The sequence below is a fragment of the Phragmites australis genome, chromosome 15 (assembly GCF_958298935.1).
Source record: "Phragmites australis chromosome 15, lpPhrAust1.1, whole genome shotgun sequence".
NCBI lineage: Eukaryota > Viridiplantae > Streptophyta > Magnoliopsida > Poales > Poaceae > Phragmites > Phragmites australis.
Genome location: NC_084935.1, coordinates 10218375 through 10241953, shown reverse-complemented (window position 1 = coordinate 10241953; position 23579 = coordinate 10218375). Strand labels below are relative to the sequence as shown.

General features: G+C 42.0%; 1 protein-coding gene across 1 annotated transcript; it reads right to left on the bottom strand.

Moving 5' to 3' along the window:
• Positions 1 to 6331: 6331 nt before the first annotated feature.
• On the bottom strand, positions 6332 to 22463 carry LOC133892607 (uncharacterized). Its single transcript, XM_062333484.1, has 20 exons — positions 22140 to 22463; positions 20857 to 20913; positions 17786 to 17813; positions 17554 to 17676; positions 17286 to 17397; positions 12007 to 12044; positions 11833 to 11886; positions 10094 to 10162; positions 9907 to 10023; positions 9732 to 9800; positions 9060 to 9139; positions 8808 to 8936; positions 8460 to 8733; positions 8296 to 8388; positions 8022 to 8186; positions 7512 to 7636; positions 7285 to 7411; positions 6957 to 7081; positions 6713 to 6874; positions 6332 to 6626 (listed from the first exon to the last, which is right to left on the bottom strand). Exons 1-20 carry the CDS (start codon positions 22232 to 22234, stop codon positions 6587 to 6589), a joined length of 2082 nt encoding a protein of 693 aa, XP_062189468.1. The 5' UTR covers positions 22235 to 22463; the 3' UTR covers positions 6332 to 6586.
• Between the last annotated feature and the right edge of the window lie 1116 nt (positions 22464 to 23579).

Sequence of the window (23579 nt, the reverse complement as noted above, 5' to 3'; positions counted from 1 at the left end):
ATTAATTTGCAATAGCAATTAATTTTCATATAAAATTAATATTATTGCAAAATATGTGATTACCTCTTCACTTGATATAACACTATACACCTTTTTTAGGTGATTACCCTAATTCATACTTCATATTGGCCATACACAAGGTAGTATCTATAAACTACTGAGGGATCTACACTATATTTACATATAGTGAATATCCTCAACGTGCGTACCCAATGTGTTTATGAATTAAAGAAGGTCTACACCAATTTTGGTGATTACCTACATAGTGTTAACACAAGATTTGAATAACACAAGTTAGTGGAATTCATGGCATCTACTGAATAATTACAGATTATGCCTCCACTACTAAAAGGTTTTCATCATTTTGGTGACTACCTTTAATGTGTTACCAATATAATTTGAGGTCTACACTATCCAACTCAAGTATTAACTTGATTGTACAATTTTTTTTTGCACTATTACAACATTACCATGATTCTTTAATTTACCCAAAATGTAAATTCATTTAATCATTGGTCAATTTGTAGGACAAAATGTCCAATATTGAGTTCGAAAGACTCGAGTTAGATGGTAAAAACTATCTAACATGGGCAATGGACATGAAGATAAGTCTATCATCCCGCGGACTTATGACGGCAATTAATCCCCCTCAAGAGGGAGATCCGCCACTTCAAGATCAAATCAAGTATGGGGCTTTATACTACATAAGGCACCATTTACATCCAGATTTAAAATCTGAATACTTGATGGATGAAAATCCACATGACCTATGGAACTCGCTCAAAGAGCGATATGAACAGCAAAAGGCAGTAATACTACCTGATGCACAACGCGAATGGTCCAACATTCGCCTTCAGGACTTTAAGTCCATTGGAGAATACAATCATGCTGTTCACAAAATCTGCCCAAGATTGCTTTTCTGTGACAAAGCTCCCACTGATGCGGAGAAAATAGAAAAAACTTTGTCTACAATGCTTCCTGCCCATAGGGTATTGCAACAACAATACCGTGCTAGAAACTATCAGCACTATTCTGAATTAATTCATACTTTACTTCAGGCTGAAAAGCATGATGAACTTCTTTTAAAGAATCATCACCAGCGCCCTACAGGCACTGCCCCTTTACCTGAAGTAAATTCAAATGTTCAGAATACAAAGAGGTTCGACAGCAACAAACGTCGTCCAAAGAACTTCAAAGGCAGGAACAACCACATAAAGAAGCAGAAATTCCATAGAAATAACAAGGGGAAGAGCATTTTCAATAACAAAGACAAATCTGATATTTGTCGTAAATGTGGTTGCTACAGCCACACAACTAAGAAATGCCACACCCCAAAACACTTGGTTGATCTTTACCTAAAATCCGTTGGACGAAACCGACCAACTCAAGGTAAAAGATTTGAAGCTCATTTCAATCTTCAATCTGACACCACCAAGATGACAAGTTGTTCCCAAAATGTTCATCCAGAACTGAACAACGACATCACTCTTAAAGAGCAAGAGGACCTTGAGGGCATGGACAATATGCTAGTGGATTTTGCTTCCAATGACTTATTTGGAGACTTCGATTAGGCTCTTAATTCATTAGATATTATTAATATCTATGTCCTACATAGTGTTGTAATAGGTTGTTGTCATACTATTGTATCAACACATTGATACTCAATAAAGTTGTATGTATTCTATATATATCTATGAAGAATTTCACATTCTCTATTTTTATATATATAGATGATTACGGGAGACAATCCAAATGAAGAAGAGATGTGCTTAGTGGATAGTTGTACCACTAACTCTATACTAAGGGAAACTAAATATTTCCAAACTCTGAAAAAGAGTCAAGGAAATGTTTTGACGATCGCAGGACGCGATGCTATGATTGTTGGCTCTGGTCGCGCCATAATCACTCTCCCTATGGGTACTCAAATTACAATCGAAGATGCACTCCTGTATCCCGATTCAACACGTACCCTACTGAGTTATAGAGATATCCGTCAAAATGGTTTCCATATTGAAACTCACGATGACAACAAAGAGGAATATCTCCTCATTACCAAAAATAACGGATATGCAAAACAAATACTAGAAAAAATTCCCTCTTTATCCTCAGGATTGTATTATACATACATCAAGCCCGTACCACATGTTGCATATAAGGTAATTTTTCAGAATGTTGACACATTTCAAATATGGCATGATCGCCTAGGTCATCCCGGTGTTGGAATGATGCGAAAAATTATCTGCAATTCAATTGGTCATGGCATAAATACTGCCAAATTTCCACAACCATCGGATTTTGTGTGCACCGCATGTGCCACAGGGAAATTAATTTTAAGACCCTCTTATCTTAAAATTAGAGCTGAACCACTCAAATTCCTTGAACGAATTCAAGGTGATATATGTGGCCCTATCCAACCATTAACTGGACCATTCAGGTACTTCATGGTTCTCATTGATGCATCTACACGATGGTCACATGTGTGTCTATTGTCCACACGAAACCATGCCTTTTCCAAAATTATTGCTCAAATTATTAAATTACGAGCACATTATCCTGAACATAGGATACAATCCATTCGAATGGACAATGCGGCTGAATTTACCTCACATGCCTTCAATGATTATTGTATGGCCCTAGGAATTCAAGTCCAGCATTCAGTACCTTACATCCATACTCAAAATGGTTTGGCCGAATCTCTTATCAAGAGAATCAAGCTCATTGCAAGACCACTATTACACAATTGCAACCTACCAACTTCATGTTGGGGTCACGCAGTCTTACACGCTGCTGACTTAATTCAATTGCGACCAACTGCATATCACACTACTTCCCCACTGCAGTTAGTACGTGGAAATCCCCCAAGCATTTCCCATCTGCGAAAGTTCGGTTGCGCTGTATACGTACCGATCTCACCACCACAGCGTACATCAATGGGCCCACACAGGAAATTAGGGGTCTATATAGGGTATAACTCTCCGTCGATCATAAAATACCTAGAACCCCTAACAGGGGACCTTCTTACAGCCCGTTACGCTGACTGTATATTTGATGAGGGACATTTCCCAGCATTAGGGGGAGATTTCAAGTACCAGAAAGAATGCCAGGAAATCAATTGGAATGCCACGGACATTTCCTACACAGATCCACGTACTCAAGAATCTGAACTCCAAGTTCAGAGGATAATAAATTTGCAAAATATTGCAAATACCCTGCCAGATGCATTTACTAACAATAAAGGTGTCACTAAATCTTATATTCCTGCTAGGAATGTGCCGAAAAGAGTGGAGGTACCAAATAAAACCACTCAACCCCCAAATCAAAATAAGAGAGGGAGAAGTACGGACACAAAAGATAAAGCTTCTTGCAAGCTACCGCAGAAACAGAGGAATCCTTCCTCCAAATCAGTAAATGCAAATCAACGTCAAGTTGAAGGACACCCAAAACCCAAGGATAGTAAACATCCATTGGATGCTCAACATCCAGATCCTAGCTCAACGGTGCACACAAATACTCATGCTAGGAAATCGGAACACCCAGACTCAATAACAATGGGAAATCACAATGAGTCGGAAAGGGTAGATGAAATTTCCATCAACTATATTGATTCTGGAGAATCATTTGACAGAAAGACTACAATTGTCGACACATACTTCTCCTCAAAGATTGCAAACGATCTTCTCAATGATCCAGATCCAAAGACCATGGCAGAGTGCCGTAAGCACTCGGACTGGACACAATGGAAGAACGCAATCCAGGAAGAATTATACTCGCTCTCCAAAAGAGAGGTATTCACATCAGTGATACCTACTCCTCGTAACATTTTTCCTGTGGGATACAAGTGGGTTTTCGTCCGCAAACGGAATGAAAACAACGAGGTGGTGAGATATAAAGCGAGGCTTGTAGCACAAGGGTTCACACAGAGACCTGGCATTGATTTCAATGAGACATATTCTCCAGTAATGAACGGAATCACGTTCCGATATTTAATTTCATTGGCAGTTCAAAATAATCTATCTATGCAATTGATGGATGTGGTGACCGCATATCTTTATGGGTCACTTGATTCGGATATATACATGAAAGTTCCAGAAGGACTTAACATTCCGAATCCAAACGCAAACCGCAACATGTACTGTGTAAAACTTAAAAAATTATTATATGGTTTAAAACAGTCGGGAAGAATGTGGTACAACCGACTAAAAGAATTCCTTTTACAAAAGGGATATTCCAACAATGATGATTGCCCATGTGTCTTCATAAAGAAATCCTCAACAGGATTTTGTATTATCTCTGTATATGTTGATGATCTAAATATCATTGGAAATACAGAAGATATAAATGAAGCACGCAATCATCTAAAGACGGAATTTGAAATGAAAGATTTGGGTAAAACCAAATTTTGCTTGGGAATACAACTCGAGCATTATCCTTCAGGTGTTTTACTACACCAAGCCGCATATACCCAGAAAATATTGGAAAAATTCAATATGGAAAAATCATACCCTTCAAAGACTCCCATGGTTGTTCGATCTCTTGATATGGAAAAGGATCCATTTAGACCAAGGATGGAAGGAGAAGAGATACTGGGACCAGAAGTTCCTTATCTCAGTGCTATTGGAGCACTTATGTATCTTGCAAATTGCACCAGGCCTGATATCGCATTTGCAGTTAACTTACTAGCTAGGTATAGCGCTACTCCAACTAAACGTCATTGGACAGGAGTCAAGAATATCTTACGATATCTCCAAGGCACTATAGATCTTGGTCTTCTCTTTAAAAGAAATCAAGATACGGATATGATTGGATACACTGACGCTGGTTACTTATCAGATCCCCATAATGCCAAGTCACAAACAGGCTTTGTGTTCTTAAATAGCGGAACAGCCATTTCATGGAAATCTTCAAAACAGACTCTAGTGGCTACATCCACTGATCATTCTGAAATAATCGCATTATATGAAGCATCACGTGAATGCGTATGGCTTCGCAGAATGATTAATCACATACAACAATCATGTGGTATTGGATCTATTCAATCACCAACAATTATCTATGAAGATAATTCTGCATGCATTGCTCAAATGCAAACAGGTTACATAAAGAGCAATTTGACTAAACATATTGCTCCTAAAATGTTCTACCCTCATGAATTACAAAATAATGGGGAAATAGAAATCTTGCAAGTCAAATCATGTGATAACCTCGCTGATTTGTTCACCAAGTCTTTACCAACTTCTATATTCCAAAAATATGTTAATAGAATTGGTATGCGACGACTACGGGATTTGCAAGGTTCAGGGGGAGATTGATCCCTGAATAAATAACCTGTTCTATTGCACTCTTTTCCTTTATGAGTTTTTCCCTTTACGGTTTCTCATATAAGGTTTTTAATGAGGCAATATCTACTTTGTTCCTCCTATTTTCCAAAATGTTTTCGGAGGTTTTAAATATGGTCTAAAGATCATAATCATTGCTCTCTAAATTCATTAATGAGTTTTCTCATTTGAACTTACAATGAAGCAATAACTGAAATATACCATATCATTTTCTCCTTATATTTTCCCATTGGATTTAAAGGAGTTTTTAATGGTATATCTACACATAACATATTATTTCTCCTCATATTTTTCCCACAGGGTTTTTAGAGGAGTTTTCAACAAAAAGTTTACACACAAGATAATTGATCAAGGGGGAGTGTTACAAATAGACATTTAGCATGTGATCAATTAGCACACTAACTGCTTTCAGTTATTGAACCAAAGGGCAACCATTCACTACTGAATGGACATGTTCATGCCCTTTGAACATGTATATATATGTGTGACACATCAATCAATAGATCAACATTCATTACTCTAAAACTCTCTCAAATCACTCTCAACACAGAAGTCTGTCTCACAGGTTGAGGAACGTAGTCGGTTCGAGTCGCTGGACAGTGGGACCCAGCGGAGAAGGGATCGTTCGCGCTCATGGACCTGAGCGAAGAACACTTGACGGATCCGGCCCATTCACCAGCGACGATCCACATCCACCGTGTAAGTTAGCGATGAACTGCTGATATGATTGACGTATTGTTCAGGCTACCAGAGCGCAAGTTTTTACCTTGCGGTTACTTTTTCCTACGCACGGGGTTGGAGGGCTTCACCAATCCGTTGAACGTACAATCTGCCACAATCAACAAGGGATTAATTGGCAATCAACAAAAGAGCAGTGCAGCAGGGCACGACCGATCCGAAGCGATTGCCAATTCTACTTACAGAGTACGTGCTACCAAATTCAGTACTAGTATAAGACTAAGAAAATTAACAGAACTCTTGCCAAACAATTCTCGAAATTTTAAGGACCGGTAACTAGTAAGATTTGGATATGTTGACAATATTCCTGAGACGTTATACATGTGCGGCGGTTGCAGTTACATCAGAGAATGAGCAGGAAATGTGTTATTCACGATGAACACAACAAATGGCAGCACAAGCTGCTGAGATCTAGCAAAAAGAGAGTTTCTAAAGAAAGCGTTATGCACACTCAAAAATTAATTATACACTGAATCAAAGATGAAACATCTTCCTTTGTTGTATTGACTTGATCAGACAGAATTAAGATCTTGCGAAACTTGGTTTTGCCACCTGCAGCAACGGCGGCAAGTCAGCAACTCATTCTTTGTTATGGGTATATACTGATCAAGGTCAAAAAACTGTGACTGTGGACCAACCTTGTAAGAAGGAACCTCGCCAGAGGGCTTACGGTAGGAGCAGCCAATGGTGGGGTATTAACTAATTTCTTGTTGCTTGCTAGTTCGGAGGGAGGTTCAGGTTTCTTTGTGAAAATTGACATTGCTGTATCCTGAAGACCTTGCAACGAGGAATCCTTTGAGCTGCATGGGAGGTATCATGAGCCATTATGAGCTGAAAAAATGCACAAGATCCATCTCCAGGGAGAGATAGTGATGGCTGTACCTCCCTAGCCGGTGTATCAATCTGCCGACCAGTACCTCGCATGATCCAGGTAACTCATGTTCTAGATCCATCAAGGAATCAATGAATGCATGAACAGCAGGCCGTTCAAACTTGTCGCCAGTAGCCTGCAGCACGACAGCAATAAAGTCCAAAAGTTGGAAGACATGTCTGAAGAGATGCAAAGAATGTACGAGACTGACTTGTAGCGAATGCACCTATACTACAAAAAGTCGAATTAAGTAAACATGAAAAAAAATAACGATAGACATGGAAAACTAGTGCAATTTAGAAATAAGATAGAAACAAGGAACATGACAAATTAGTTTACCTCTTTCAGAGAAGGGATTATCAATGATGAGATTGCAGGTGAAGCTACCGAACTAGAAGCTCGAGGAGCTGATTGCCCATCAGATAATTGCCGTGATTTGCGACCTTTTTGAATGTCTACATTCTCACTAGGGTAAAGAACATGCTTTTATTAAAGAACCCTTAAATAATGGGGCAGAATGTTTCTAACTTCTAAGTTAAAACACAACTAAAACTAGCTTCAAATACCTTTGGATCACTTGACTATTTACTCCAGAAAATCTATGTTCATGTGATTCCTTTTCATGCCTGTTGATAACAGGTTTTTCTCGAGCATTTCCCTTTCTTAACCCAGCCTGCAGAGCAGCCTTTGCCTGCATGTATCACTCAAGTACATTAATAAGTATGGACTTGTTTGGCACAGCTGAAACTTATGGGCTTTTTCTGAAAAACTGGTTATCTGAAAAACTAGTTATGGTTTGTGAGAAAAACGGTTAGCTTATGGGCTTAATTTTAGGCTCTCAGCACACCAGCTTTTCAGAAAACTGATCTCAGCCAGCTTATTAGCTTTTAGTTTATTTCACCATAAGCCAGCTTGTCAGAAAAGCCATATAAACCAGCAATAAATTTAACGTTTGTTTTAGCTTATCAACTTTTCTGAAAAACAGAAGCTGCTGATAAGCCGAAACAAACAGGGCCTATGTCTTGATGACTAACCACAAACAGAAAATTGGCAACAAAATTGTTCATGTGCATCACCTCTGCAAGGTTAATAGCACTATCCTCAAGTGAAGCGCTTGATGACTTTTCTTGGATCCCCAACCTTGACCTTGAAGATCGTGGAGTTTCTGGTTCTTCACTTTGACTCTGAACAACTGTCCCACTGGAAGACACATCTTCATACGAGGAAAATCTGCTGGGAGGCTAATAAGTAAGATGTATCAGCTGCTGCCGCTCACTTCTATCCCGGTCTTGTTTTGAGGGGAAAGTAGGCCTGTTAATTTTAAAAATCTAAACATGATCTTTTAGTTACCTTGGAACTGTGATTGGCAGCTGCTGAGTACAAATGAGATGCTCTTGGAGAGCGTAATACAACAGTTCCTGACCCACTTACAGATTGGTCATTCTGGCAAAGAACTTTTTGTTAGTAAAATCATCAAAATTTACCAAGTTACATGCCATGGATCAAAATCTTACATCTTCTGTAGAACTTTCTAGTCTCCCACGTTCACTCTGTATATCTCTCTGAGACAAGTTTGTTGAGGGCGATTCTTCAGATCCAGTCCATGATGTTCTCCACTGATTTTCTCGATCAGCTGTACGTCTTGGTGTATTTGGACTTTGAGGCATATCAAATCTACCATCCTTGGTGGAGGTGATTTGAGGAGGCCTTGAACCAACACGTACAGTTCCTGTACCCTCTGATCTATCAGGAAAATCCCAGCCAGGAGCTTTCCTGACTGTTCCTTGACTACAATAGAACCAAAAAAAAATCAGGTGTTGGAAGACAGAAACAATATTTACTTAGTGTTTTATTAAACCTACCTCAGAGGCGGAGCTGCATCCTTTGCCCTATCGACCTTAATAGTACCTGTACCAACATCATCTTCTTCGATATGTGTTTGGCCATTTTGCGTGTCATCCATGCTTTTTGCTGCAAATTTGGGCCGCTCCCTACCAATACCAGCAATAGAAGCAAGCGAAGTGAATGAGATAGACATTGATACAATTCAATAATCAGTTAAACAAGTGCTGCCATTTACTCAATTTTCGTTCAGAAGAAAGTATACCACAAACCTGATTCTCTCCAGAAGCTTTGGAGTCTTTCTGGCATTTTTTATGAAACGATGCTTAAGAAGCTCCTTGGCACTAGGCCTCTGCGAGGAAGTGACAAAGAGAGCATTAAGCAAAAGTGAGGTGGAATATAAAACTTCAATGTCATTCCAGCATATACATGAAATTAACATGTTAATAACTCCCAAATAAGAGACCCGGACACTTGCACCCAGGAAATTTTGTCTGAAATTTTACAATGTAGCTACTAAATTGGCATAGCATATATGCAAACTTCAGCATAAAATTTACAACAAAGCAATGAAATATCCGAAAAGCTAATCTATTTCCTGCTTCTCTATAAGAACTCAGTTTTCATCCTCCCCCCCCCCCCCTCTCTCTTTCTCCGTTACAATATGATTACATTCGGCAAGAGTTGCAGTGCTTCATGAAAATATCATTTCACAGTTACAACAGGTGTGACTCCAAAAATAATGACCCATACAAAACTAGTAATGTTGCAAAGAACAATGAGAAAATTTGAAAGATAAGAGTAACACTGCATATGTCCAAAGAAAAGGAAAATTGCAAAAAATTCTTAAAAAATCACTTTTTTGAATCTGAAACTTTTCCGTCAAACAAGTGCAGAGGAAGTGATTCTAGATACAGGGCATAAACACAGAATAAGAATTTTACCTCTGCTGGATTCTTCCTTAAACATAGTGACACAAACTCTTTCATCGGTTTAGAGAAATGCTCATCAAGCTGCATATTAATAAATATCATTTATCTTCTTGCATAGAAATGCATAACGATGCTTTGGGTAAGTTGCAATACACTTGATAACACTTGCTGAAATAAATCAAATGACCTGAGGAGGATTTTCACGAGGTATCATGAAAAGAACTCTCATGGGATGAATATCGGCCAAAGGGGGTTCACCTTTTGCCATCTCAATAGCAGTTATACCTAAAGACCAGATATCTGCCTGCATTGAGACACAACCTTATCTAAAAAAGCTCAATAAGAATAAATGTGTTTAACACATGCGCAAGTACCTTCTCGTTGTACCCTTCAGAATTTTGAATAACCTCAGGTGCCATCCAAAAGGGAGTTCCAACGAATGTCTGAAAAATTTGAAATCATTAGCAACAGTACAAAGGTTTACTCTGAGTTAATCTATGTAAAATTGCAAAACAGAAAAGATTTCCCAGTGAACATTCCAACAGATGGGATGGAAGCAGGCTTGTCATTAAGCTGAGTATTAAACTGCTATATATCAACATAACAGATAAGGAAGGACCTTCCATATAGTGCACAGTAAACTGATACAAACAAGTGCATGGTTATACAAATCAAACTTTGAACCCTACCAAAAAAAAATTAAAAAAAAAACCTCACTTTGTTTCTTGAGTTCTTTCCATAAACCATCCAATGCCCAAGCATAATCAAGGCTGCTTAACCGGTTTCCGATTACCCAGAGCAATAATGAATGCACATCAACCCATCTGGCGCTCTACCACTCACCAAATGGTAGCTTAACTCATGGCAGAATCTTCACACTTATGTTCCAAAATAGTAAATATATTATTTGTGATTTTGGATGCAAAACAAAGAGCAACAAAATATGCCGTTACCATGAAACATATGCACCCTCAAGCCATATGCAAGGTTCTATGGCACAGTAAAGTTGTAAATTCCAGTGCAAGCAGCAATCATAAACAGGTTTGTTTTTTTGGTCGGGAACCATATATTTGGGCATTTTGCTCCATGATAAGGGACTTTATGAATGATCAACATTGATTCACTCAGCTCGTAGATAGACATAACATTTCAACAGTATTTAGAAAAGGAAGGGAAGATCCACCAAGTTTCATAAAAAGAAAAAACAGGTATTTACTAGTTGTTTCATCGCGAATTGCCGGTTACAATTTCCTGAACAGTATTTTGACCTACTTGGCTGGTTACCACTAGAAGGCTGGACTCACTACCAAACACCATGTTATCCAATTTCTCACTGATTTTAAATTTCTGCATAGATGTGTTCTACAAATAAAATCTAGCCAACATGCACCAAAGGAAGGGCAAAACTACTAACGGTATAATCAAAAGTCCATTGACTAGAATGGAGAAGGTATATCTATTTATATATAAAAAACAGTTGGTGGGATTCAAGACCCACAATAATACCACTATCAGGAAAATTTGAGAAAAATGAGAAATCCTAGAAATTCTCTTATTTATCAGGATAAAGAGAGATCTAGACTGCCTATATTTGTGGGGGCAGATTATAACACTGTAGATTTACTAGTTCCGTTATAGCTGTGTAGAAAATACAGGTGCATTTTTAACCATAGATATTAGAGTTGTATACTGAATATAAATGTACTTTTTAAATCTAGCCACGCATTTGCAAGGGCTATTCCTAGTTTAACAATGAAAGATGCAACGCTTAAAAAATGCTACGGCAAGGACATGCTCCATTCATTGGACCTGAAAAGGATCGCATATTAATGTTTAGCAGCACAGGAATGCCAAACACAGTCAGAAATTTTGTTTTTAATACAGACTGACAGTTTATTCGTGTGAAACAACAGCTAATCAGGTGAGTTTAACTATGATAAATAACAAGGGGGTTCGATTCTATTCTACTTTTACTACAAGGATTTCATTAATGAGTAGAATCAATCATCTAGATCAGTCAAATAAAGCTGCAGTTGAGGGTTCAATAAGCTCCTGGTGCATATGCAGAAACATTGAGCAACCCAACGTTACAAAAGAATGGTTGAGACGGTACCTTTCTCCTAGACATTGTTTTAGTCAGCTGTGCAGAAACACCGAAGTCTGCAACCTATGGGATGCACATACTAACATCAGAATATGCATTATAAATTAAGAATTAACAACAGCTGCAGAACAATCAAAGCATTTCTAAACGCAGCATCTTCCACAAGTCCTACAAAAGTTATACCTTCACATCTCCGCTTTCTGTGAGCAGGATATTTGCCGCTGCAAAATATCAAACAATGTTGTCATTGCAATATATACCATACTGCCAATATATATCATACTTGGTATTACAAAATATCAAGATAAGAAAAAACCATACTGACGAGAACATACTCCAGTTAATTAGTCGTTACACAACAGTAGGATCATTTGTATCTGTGTAATCAGTTCCACATTCAACAGCGTGAAATGTAATGAGTCCTGGAATGCTTTGTTGAGTAAATGGTTTGGATTGGCAACCATTGAGAAAATCTGCGAATGCTATTTGATTATTATGGAACGTTTGGTTTGAGGAGTGGAATGGTGATGGATCATCCGATCCTAGCTCCGAACCTAATCAACTTGTTTGGTTTGAGGAATGAAATGAGTTGATTCATCACCACCTCATCCCTCATAAGCAAATGATTAGTGCAATATGAGGAACGGTGTAACCCACCAAAATCCATGGGATGATCCCATGATGGACCACCCCATCTAGGATGGGTTCATCCCTGAAACCAAACATCCTATTAGTTCTTACACAAGAGGGGAGCGGCATCCTTGTCAAGAACCTCTTGTCCATTGGTTTTTAGGTTCTTCTGATTGGCTTTCTCGGTTTTTAGATATATAAGCCACTTAAAAGTAATGGCTCAGTCATTGAAGGTACAGTACATGACATCTCTCTCTCTCTCTCTCTCTCTCTCTCTCTCTCTCTCTCTCTCTCTCTCTCTCTCTCTCTCTCTACATTTTCTACTCGATAGAATGACCGAGTATTCTCCAACTAGCTGCTTCTATTTCCATGACAACGATGTGTAGCTTGTTAGATATATATCTTGCTCTGTGTAATATCCCCATACTATAAGGGGTTTTTTGCATATTGTCACTTGTGCATGTGTATATATACTGGCACAAGACCTCCAAGAAATAAAATTGTTATTCCTAACATGGTAATAGAGCTAGGTTTCTTTTTATGGCGCAACAACTCATCCGATCTCATTCGGTTTCAAAGGGATAGTAGCGATTCGTCAGGTTCGAACCGACCTAGGCCCTCATCAGACCAATCCATCCAGAGTAAGTCGCTTTGGTTACGCAGTTCAAGACAAGAAGAGAGGCAACCCCTTTACATCTGCGAGTTCAAGGGGCAACCTTATTTAGTATTCGCACCGGACGGATGACGAGAACTTAACTACAATTACCGTCATCCCTGTGTATGTAGTTTTTTTATGGTAGGCCAGAAAATGCTGCGAAGTCCCTTGCCGGCCCCCTTTGTTTGCCGCCCTTGATCTAAATCCACTCACCTCTTCCAGTCGGTGTTCTCCCCGATTTCGGCTTCCTCGGTTGGTCTTCTCGCTGCCTCAGATCCGGCTCTCTCCGCAGCCACCGCCGTATCAGCCTTCCAGATCAGCGCAGTGCTCCGCCCCCGAGTCATCCTGCCATCTTCTCGACGATTTGGACCTCCCAGCACGTAGTCCGCCCCTCTCAGGCCGATGGCTACAGCCCGACACGTCGTCCGCCCCTCCCCACCTCCCGCTCGGCTCCGCCCGCCGCCTAACGGCCGAGACTAGCGGCTCCCACCTCCTGCTCGGCCTCTGGTTTGGATCCCTCTGATCCGACTGCCTCCTCGCAGCGCAAGTGTCGCCCGCGCTGGTCTCGCTAGGAATCGAGCATGGCATCTTAGGCCTATGAGTCACGAACAGAGTCGGCTCATGACTATCTGGTCACGTGAGTAAAAAAATAAAAAAAAGGAAAAAATTGCAGCAGCAACCACTTCTTTTGCGCTCTCGTCGTCGACCGCCGCTTCTCTTTTGCGCTCTCGCTGTCGCTTGTCGCTATTTGTTTGCGTGCTCGCCACTTCTTTTGCGCTCTCACTGTCATTTGACACTTCTTCATGATGTCGCCGGGCACCGTTTCTATTCCTCGGTGCTCGGTTATCTTTGATTGTGCCAACTACCGGGACTTCGCGCAGCATATGGGCATTCACATGCATGGTCTTCGTCTTTGGGGAGTTCTCTCTAACAACGTTCCTTGTTCGTCTTCCCTTGAGCTTCTGACAGAGCCCGTGCAATCATCTGTCGATAAAGGAGACAAAGCAACTATTGATGTCGCCACCGGTTCCTATGAGAAGGTTGTATCTACCTATCAAGAAGCTTTGGAGTTGTACCGTGATCAGTTGTCTGGCTGTGCTCAGTGGATGGATGATGATGCTTGTGTCGTGTCTATTCTGGTTGCTAGTGTGAAGCCTAAGTTTTCTTCTGAGATTGTTGGTTTCTCTACTGCCTTTCTGATGTGGACTCATCTTCATCAGACCTATGAGTCTTATGTGGATGTGTTCTATCTGTCTATTGTTCGCTAAGAGCAGTCTCTTCGGCAGGATGATGCCACAGTTGATGTGTTCTATGCTCAGATGTCGACTATGTGGCGTCAATTGAACTCTTTGTGTTGCTGGTTGCCGCTCCTGCCAGTGCTGCTTGGATCTGCATGCCGAACGGGATTTTTGACGCCTCCACGAGGTCTTGACCCGCATTCATTCGGAGCTTGAGCAACGTCATGCTCAGTTGCTTGCACGACATCCTCGTGTCACTTGTGGAGGCTCTTATGGAGTTGCGCTCGAAGGAGACTCATTTGCGTTGTTCTGCATTGCTACCACTTCCTTCAGTGTTGGCTGCTCGTCCACCTATTGCGCCTAAGTCTTCATCTACACCGCCGCCTACTCCTCTTGCGACTCCTTTGCCTTTTGCGGCCCCTTCAGGTGGTGGTGGTCGCCCCCGCTGCACCTACTATAGCAAGGAGGGCCATAAAGCAAACTGCTACCGGAAGAAGCATCTTCGACATCCCTCTGGTGCTTCTACCTTGACTACCTCTTCAACTAACACTCAGCAAGAGATTGTGACATTGTTTCACCGCTTGGTTGCTACCTCTAGCTCTGTACCGACAGGTTTTGCTAGTTCTACTACTCCCTCTTCTGTCATTGAGAGACCACCTTCTACGTAGTCAAGTATTTTACCTTGGATTCTTGACTCAAGAGTATCTTTTCATGTGACTTATGATTCTTCCAGTCTGTCTTCGCTTCATCATCTTGTTTCTCCTCTTTATGTCGTTACCGTTGATGTTACTTCTCTTTCTATTGCTGGTCAGGGCACTCTTAGCAGTTCTTCTTTTAGTGTTCCTTCTGTTGGTCATGTTCCCTAACTCACCATTCAGCTCATGTCAGCTGGTCAGCTTACTGACCATAGTTGTCGCTTTATACTAAATTCTAACTCTTGCTCTGTTCAAGATTGTAGCATGGGTGCTCTAGTTGGTACTAGCACTGGCGCCATGATTCTCGACGTCTATGGGAGCTTGATTGACTCCGTCTTCCTTCCGCTACCACCGCCGATCTCTATATTTCCTCGACTACTAGCTCCTTCTAGCAGTTGCATCAACGTCTTGGTCATATTTGTGGGTTGCGTCTACCTTCATTAGTTTGTCGTGGTCTTTTAGGATTCGTCTCAAGAGATGCATCTTTACATTGTCGGGTTTGTAAGCTTGGTAAACAAATTCAATCTACTTATCTTAATAGTGAGTTTGTATCTCAACATCCTTTTGATATTATTCATTCACTCAGATGTTTGGGTCTGGCTCCCTTCGTTTCGAAAGAGGGTCATAGTTACTATATATTATCTTTATAGATGATTGCTCTCGCCACACCTGGATTTATTTTATGTCTTCTTGTAGCGAGTGTTATCTATATATAAGCGCTTGGCCACTATAATTCGCACTCAGTTTGGCACTCCCATTCATGTCTTTCGTGCTGATTCTGCTAGCTAATTTCTTTCTGGGCATCTTCGTTTCTTTCTTGTTGAACAAGGTACATTGTCTCAGTTCTCCTGTCCTGGAGCTCATGCTCAAAATGGCGTTGACGAGCGCAAGCATCGTCATCTTCTTGAGACAGCTCGCGCGCTTATGATTGCCTCTTCTGTTCCACCTTATTTTCGGGTCGAGACGGTCTTCACTGCCACATACTTAGTCAACATCCAACCCTCTTCTGCTCTCAAGAGTGGGATTCCTTCTGAACGTCTATATAGACGTCTTCATCACTATTCTTCTCATCCATCTTTTTTGTTATGTTTATTACGTTTCTTCTTGCCCCCTGTGAACATACCAAATTGATCGCTCAATCTGTTGAGTGTCTTTTTTGGCTACAACCCTGAGCATAAGGGCTATCGGTGTTGTGATCCTATTGCTCATCGGATACGTATTTCTCGATAAGTTACTTTTGATGAATATCATCCTTTCTATCCTTAGACCTCTCCACCTACTTTTTAAGCTTCCTTGGTCGAGCCACTGTCTTTTCTCACTTTTCCTGCCATAGCCACCACTGTTTCTTCTCTTCTCCGAGCACCATTGGCGCCTTCTCCTGTTGTGCCTTCTTCGATGCCTTCCACGGCTTTGGCTCCCACCTCACATGAACCTTCTCTTTCTGACCTTGTTGAATCTTTTCCTGTCCACTACACTCGTCATTTCTGTGCTGCCTCACATCATGTTGTGCCGCTTTATGATGAGCATTCTCCTTTTGGTGATTCAGTTCCTCCTCATCATTCTCTTCGTGATCGCCATTCGATTCGACCTCCTGATCATTTTGGCTTTGCTAGTGTTGTTCCTGTCGACATGCTGTTGTTCATCAGGAACGGCGGCATGTGATGGCAGCAGAACTTGCTGCTCTTGAGCGCACCGGCACGTGAGATCTTGTTCCTCTTCCCCCACATGTTCATCCTATCACGTGCAAGTTGGTCTAATTAAGACCCGCTCTGATGACTTTCCTAGGGCCTCCAAGTTGCTATTCCTAACATAGCTCACAAACTAAGGGCACGTTTGGTTTCCTTGCCCACTAGCCTTGCTAGGGGAGGAGAGCCAATTTGGCTCTCTCAAAAACAAAGAAATTCTTGCCCACGTTGCCTAAATTCAAACCAAGCAAAGAAACCAAATATGTGTGCTTATCTTCTAACCTTGCTAGGCAAGGGTGGGCAAAGAATCCAAGCGTCCTTTAACTAGCAAGGGATTACTAAGACCAGCTAAACAGATATATTTAATGCACTATACAACAAGGGATTGTCCCGAAAATTTATCCATTACAACCTGAAGGAAATGTAACTTAATGAAAGAATGATTCTAATTTATGCCTTCATAAGAATGATGTGGCTCGGAGAGTTCAATTGCTATCAAGGTTGCGGATATCCACGAGAAACATCTGGGTAAGAAAAGGTAAAGGGAGAGAAGTAAGACCTTTAATATCGCGGTGAATCTTTCCTTCAGAATGCAGGTATTCAATTGCACGTAACAAATCCCTCAGAATGCATGCAATAGACATTTCATCCAGAGGAGGACCAGCTTGGAGCTGCACACAGAAATGGAAGTCAGAGCAACATTAAATTATCAGCTAAGTATAGTTTATAATGATGCTTAACAATTAAATGATGCACTATCTTAACTTCTATCTACATAGTATAATGCATTGTGCTGGGCCAATCGAGATAGAATATACAAAACATACAAGATCAGCAACAGAACCACCAGCCATGTATTCCATTACTATCCACAGTTTAGTCTGGTGAAGATAAGAGCCATAATAGTCGGTTATATATGGGCACCGGCATTGTGACAAAACAGATATCTCCTGCAACAGAAAATAAAGCCTTTTAGGAAAATAATTTCCCACATCAACTGCATGCTAGGTTGATCACATGAAAACCTAGAAACCAATATACACAAGGTGAAAGTACAACCTTTTGAATGTCTTCAATGTCATCCTCACTGCATGGAATTGGTTGGAAATAAGTATTAACAACTTGCCAAAAGGGAAAAAAATCATAAGAGTCAGAATCTAAAACGATAAACAGATGTACCGATTAGTTAAGTACTTTTTCCAAGGAAAACTAATTACCAATTTAAGATGAGGTCACCCTGCCTAGTAGATCTTTCTACATTACATACACAGATTTGCATTTTCGTGATAAGGAATTACTTTTCAAGAAAATGGATTGTTCATATAGTTTACATGACAGTTTATGACATTGATTCGAGGAAATGTATACAATCAAAAGCATAGTCACCGGGAACGGGGTCGATGCCGCGATCCACGACCCCGAATCAATTGATCCAGATCGCGGGACTGGTTCGTCGCCGGGACGCTACCGAGACGAAGCCGTCGTTGCCTCTTGCCGTCGCCCGTCGGGAGAGGATGGAGCACCAAACCATCGGGACGAAGCCGTCGTTGCCTCTTGTTGTCGCCCACCGGGAGAGGATGGAGCACCCACCAAGAGAGGAGGATGGCTTGCTCGCCATGGGATGCTCCACTACTGGAGAGAGAGAGAGAGAGAGAGAGAGAGAGAGAGAGAGAGAGAGAGAGAGAGAGAGAGAGGACTTGCACGGGAGAGACAGTGAGAGGGTTGCTATGTGATGGAAACTGGAGAGGAGTAGATAAGGTTCTGTATGGGCTTGTGGAGATGCTAATTGGCCACTCAATGTACTTTATGATCGGTCAATTATCATCTCTCAACAGCATGGCCCAAAAAAAATATACATCCGGGCCATTGAGTGGGCTATGGAAAGTATGTATATATTTTTTTTGCTACTTTTCTGTTATATGTATGTACTGGTTAGCATCTATATTCATAGCATATGTCTTTAATCTTTACAATGAGGCATCGACCCGGATGAATCAGGGTCGCGTTCCGCATCGTTAGTTTGTCGTCCCGAAGAGGTATACCCCCTTTGTGCCATACCTTTGTTAGATGTCGGCCCGCAACCCCGTTCCTCGACCCGAATTTCTGGTGACTATGGTCTCATAAGGCCAGACAAGGGGAACCAATTTCACAGCAAAAGTGGACTTTTCCCATTTAAACGAACTGAGTGAAAAAACAACTTCAAGAAACATAGTACCATCAGTATCAGTACAATTTATCATTTTTTCACCCTAAAACAAATGAGCATCATGGTTGTAGATAGTGTTAGGAATATAGAGTTCGTATCCCTTAGGTATAGGTTTCTAGAATCCTTATCATGTATTCCCTCATGTACTCTATATATTGCCCCATGGGCTACCATTGAATACAAGTTGATATTTCTAACATAGTATCACAACCATGTTTTTCTCCTCAAGGTGTCGCAACTCGCTTCAACGTCCGATCTAATCTACCTTCTGCATGTCACTCGGCTACTACCCGAAGTTTAAGTTGCTTCCCGTCGTCTCTCTCTCTCTCTCTCTCTCTCTCTCTCTCTCTCTCTCTCTCTCGGATCGATTTCTTGTTCATCCCCCGTGTCGCTCTCTGATATGGACTGCTCCACGTTGCGGTCGGCCTGATCCAGTCGCTGCTCCGCCAATCCACCCCATCTGCTGCTGCACTGCCACCGCCTCGTCCTCCAGCGTCCACCTAAGCGCCCGCCAAGTCCGCCTGGTCTCACCGTTCTCTACACCGCTAGTTCCGCCCGACGTATCTGGTCCGCCCGGCCCGACATGAATCCATTCCCGTGCGCCTCTGCTCCGGACCTCCCGAGCCCCCCTCTGCTTCGCTGGCCATTCTTCTTGGGTGCTCAGGACTGGCTGCCGACCCTTCTGTTCGAGTGCTCAAGACCGATTGGGTTCTTCACCTTGCAGCGGTCCACGGGGAACACGTCAACGATGGGCATGGGCCGTTGGGAGACAATTTGTCACCCGGCCTTGCTTCTTCGGCGCCTCCCACGCCTTGCCCCCGATCCGGCGCCTCAAAGGTTAGTGGCCCCGCCCCGCCCCGCTCGCCGGGTTGCACAGCTCTTCCTCAACGCCACCTGTCTCTCTCACGAGTCGGTTGTGCTGCTCAAGAATATGCTAGGCTTGTGCTTTGGTTCTATAGGCCTGCACCTCTGCTACTATGTGGGCTACTGTGTTGGGCCACGTTTCCAATGGCCTGCCTAGTATATCTGGTGGTATTTATGCTGTCAATTTACTGCTTACTGGTAGCTTTTGCTTCGTCGTGTGGTGCTGATATTGTGCCAGGCTTGTGCTACTGGTGCATCTCTGCATAGTTTGTCTCCACTGCTAGTATCTCATTGTTGCATGCTAGTGTCTAAGTCTCGTATTAGCTTTAGTCTTTGCTTTCCGCTATGCCCATCCAAGTTTCAATCTCACTTTGAGTTCGATTATGCCGTAATTCCTTCGTCAATTAGTCGATATCTTTCCCTTCGTTATTGTTGCAACGGTGACATCTAGATCTTTCCGTAGCTTTAGTGACAACTTCGTTTATCTTGCTACTCGTCATTGCTTTGTTTGCAATTCTTGATATAGGGCATCATTTTTGTCGTCTTGGTCTTTCCATAGCTTTAGTGACAACTTCTTTTGTTGTCTTGCTACCTGTCATTACTTGTTGCGATTTTTTACCAAGAGCATTCTTTTGTTGTCATCATCACGACTCTACTCTTGTGCTCCGCTTTGCACTTCTTCAGCTAGATTCAACAGGATTACCAATGCTCCACTCTACGACGGCTTTAAAGAGACAGTTTTTTATGTATTAGTCTAAGTTTATTACTTAGTGACATCTCTTTCAAATGCAACGCTATTGCATACGCCTTGCATTTGAAGGGGTGTTAGGAATATAGAGTCCTTATCCCTTACATATAGGTTACTAGAGTCCTTATCATGTACTCCCTCATATACTCTATATATTGCCCCAATAGGCTACCATTGAATACAAGTTGCTATTCCTAACAGATAGTAAGAAATAATGCAATTAACAAAGGTGGAGTGACAAAGCAAAACAAAAAACTAATAATTAATATGTCAAAATAAAGAGTCGAAGTAAAATTTATGTTGGGGACTCACGCTTCCTCAAGATCAATGACTTTTATTGCAACCTCCTTATTTAATTCCTTGTCAAACCTACAAATAAATAGCACAAAAGAATATTGAGTAAGCATTGAAATTCATCATCACGAATGAAGCAAGAGAAAGATTAGAAGTAAAAGTCATGGGAAAAATATGTAAGTGAAGCAATTGCCTATGAATATGTGAGAAAATATTCAAAGCTTATAAAGTGAACGCAGAAATAAGGCAAACACTATGTGATTCTCCATGCAAATAGAGTTCGAACTTCTATGTGCATTATATGTGAAGTGACGATACAAGTGAGGATATACAACAGGATTTTCATTTCACATACTGATTATTTTCTAGTCCAAAGGGAAATCTCTAAGTACACAAGAAACAGCATATAGAAGCTGAGTGGGCTGTGAGTTACTAACAAATTCTTAACCAGATTCCCCACCATAAAATGCACATCTTTTTTTCGTAAACACACAAAGCTCACGCGTCTTTTCTTTATAGATTTGAGAAAGCAACCAGTCCAACCAGTTACAGCTACTCCTCACTTAAGTCACTCACATCATAAAGTGCTTATCTTCTACATGAACAAAATAATAATAGCTTCAGTCACGTTAGCAAGCATATTCCTCACAAGACCTGCATTTCACTATTTCAAAAGTCGATCCATACACAGAACACAAAAGTGTAGCCCGCAATCCACAGTTTCAAAATTCAGTCGTGCATCCTGCCTAGGCACTAGATGCCACGCTCCTGCGTAACACCTAAGCTGCTGCCTAGCCCACCAAATGGGAGGCTAGCCATTAGGTGCCAACCTGCCACCCGCCTATCACATTTTAAGCTGCCATCCAACACTAGTACCACTCAACTAACAGACACAAATCAGAATAGATGCTGTGTAAGTTCATCTCAGTTAGCCACTAAATTAACCCAATTAGCACTGCCTTTTCCTCCGAAACCCTCACCCAACACTCCAACCGCATCCGTTCACTCCAGATCCCGATCAAAGCACCAATGCCACCGAACTAACACGAGCAAGCAGGTGGATAACATCACAGACGCTACTCAACTGGCTACTCGATCAGCTAATCCCAACGCCAAATTCCCAAAATCCTCCTGAAACCGACACCCTCCCGTGCCCCAACACTCGAATCCCCAATGCCGCTCGACCAGAAGCGAAACTAACGGCTCAACCGGGCGCCAGCCGGCGGCGGCGCCGCACATCAGCTCGAGATATAAAAAGCGCGAAAGGAAATTCGGGCACAGAAATGGGGGAATCTGCTGACCCTTTGTAGACGTCGCCGAAGGAGCCGCGGCCGATGAGGTCGCGGTTGCTGAACCGCGCCTCGATGGCGGCCGCCATCGACGCCGACTCCGACATCCCTCGATACCCGAGATCCGGCCGCGGCGGCCGCCGGGCTGGGGCTTTGGAGGGTCGGGATCGCCGCCGGGTTGGTAAGCCCGGCCGTCCTGGCGCTAGGGTTTGGATTCGGGTCGGCGTTCGTCTCGCGCTACTCGCTGCTTCCGGGTTCGCCCATTTCGCGAGATATGGCGTTGGTGCCTGGTTTGTCTGTTCGTCCGGGTGAGAGGCAGAGTTGCCGCAGATGCTGGGGCCGCGTGGGAGATGGGGCAGGGACAGGCAGACGCTGGAGGGTGGGCCCCAACCTAATGTCATGTGGGCCCTCCTGCACCGTCCCTTCCACGGGGAGAGTGGATTTGAATGTACTGTAACCGTTCCGGTACGTATTTTTTTTGGAAATAAGAGAGCTTTATTACTTCCGAACAGGGTTAAAATTTGCAGCAATTGTCGATGTGATACAATCCAGAGAGTGAAGTAATATAACATCTATACCACGACACGTTCTTGCAAATTTGCTAACAAATCTACAGTCCTGTTTTGGTTATAATTTACTTTCTTGAGTATAAACTCTCCATCTCTATCCATCTTCCTCCTTAGCTCTTTGATGAGATGGCATGCCCTTGATCTGTCCATGGACGTACCTTTGAGCGCTTGCACAACATCTCGCAGTTCGACTGAAAAACTATCGGATAGTTTGTGTGCTGCAGCGCCAGAGTGATGCCTTCAGTAGCCGCATGGACTTCAGCTTCAAATGCTTCCGAACAATGAGAAAAATAACGCCAAGTTGACACCATGACCTCATCTACAGAATTCATAATAATGACCTCAGAACCTATGACGTTATTGAAATATAAGCCATCTATGGATATTGCCACCGACACTAGTTCTAGGTGAGGCCATGGAGGTGAAACACTATCGCATAGAGACTTGAGGGAGTCAGGCATTCAGTCACTCTTGGCCAGTCACCTACTTGCCTATGAGTAAATCTTTTTCATCATGTTATCGGATTTGGAATAATGTATTGTAGTAGCTGCAAAGATACTTCCTTGTCACTTCAATTGGTGGATTATGCTTCCCATAGGTTGTATCATTTCTCAATTGTCAGATCCTCCAAATAAGCAGTAGCACCCTACACCACTCTTCTTTAGAAATTCCACGAAGCACAACAAATAACCGCTTCGGTCGGTATACACGATATCATCTATTGCTGGTATAGATCAGACTTCCCCCATTGCTTGTCATAGAGTGTATGCATTACGATAGATTATCATAGCATGAAAATAGTCCTCATCACTCATGGCCCAGCGAGGGCAGTTGCCAATCTCCTCTATATGAAGTTGTTTCTTCTTTAGCATCGTGGGTAGCC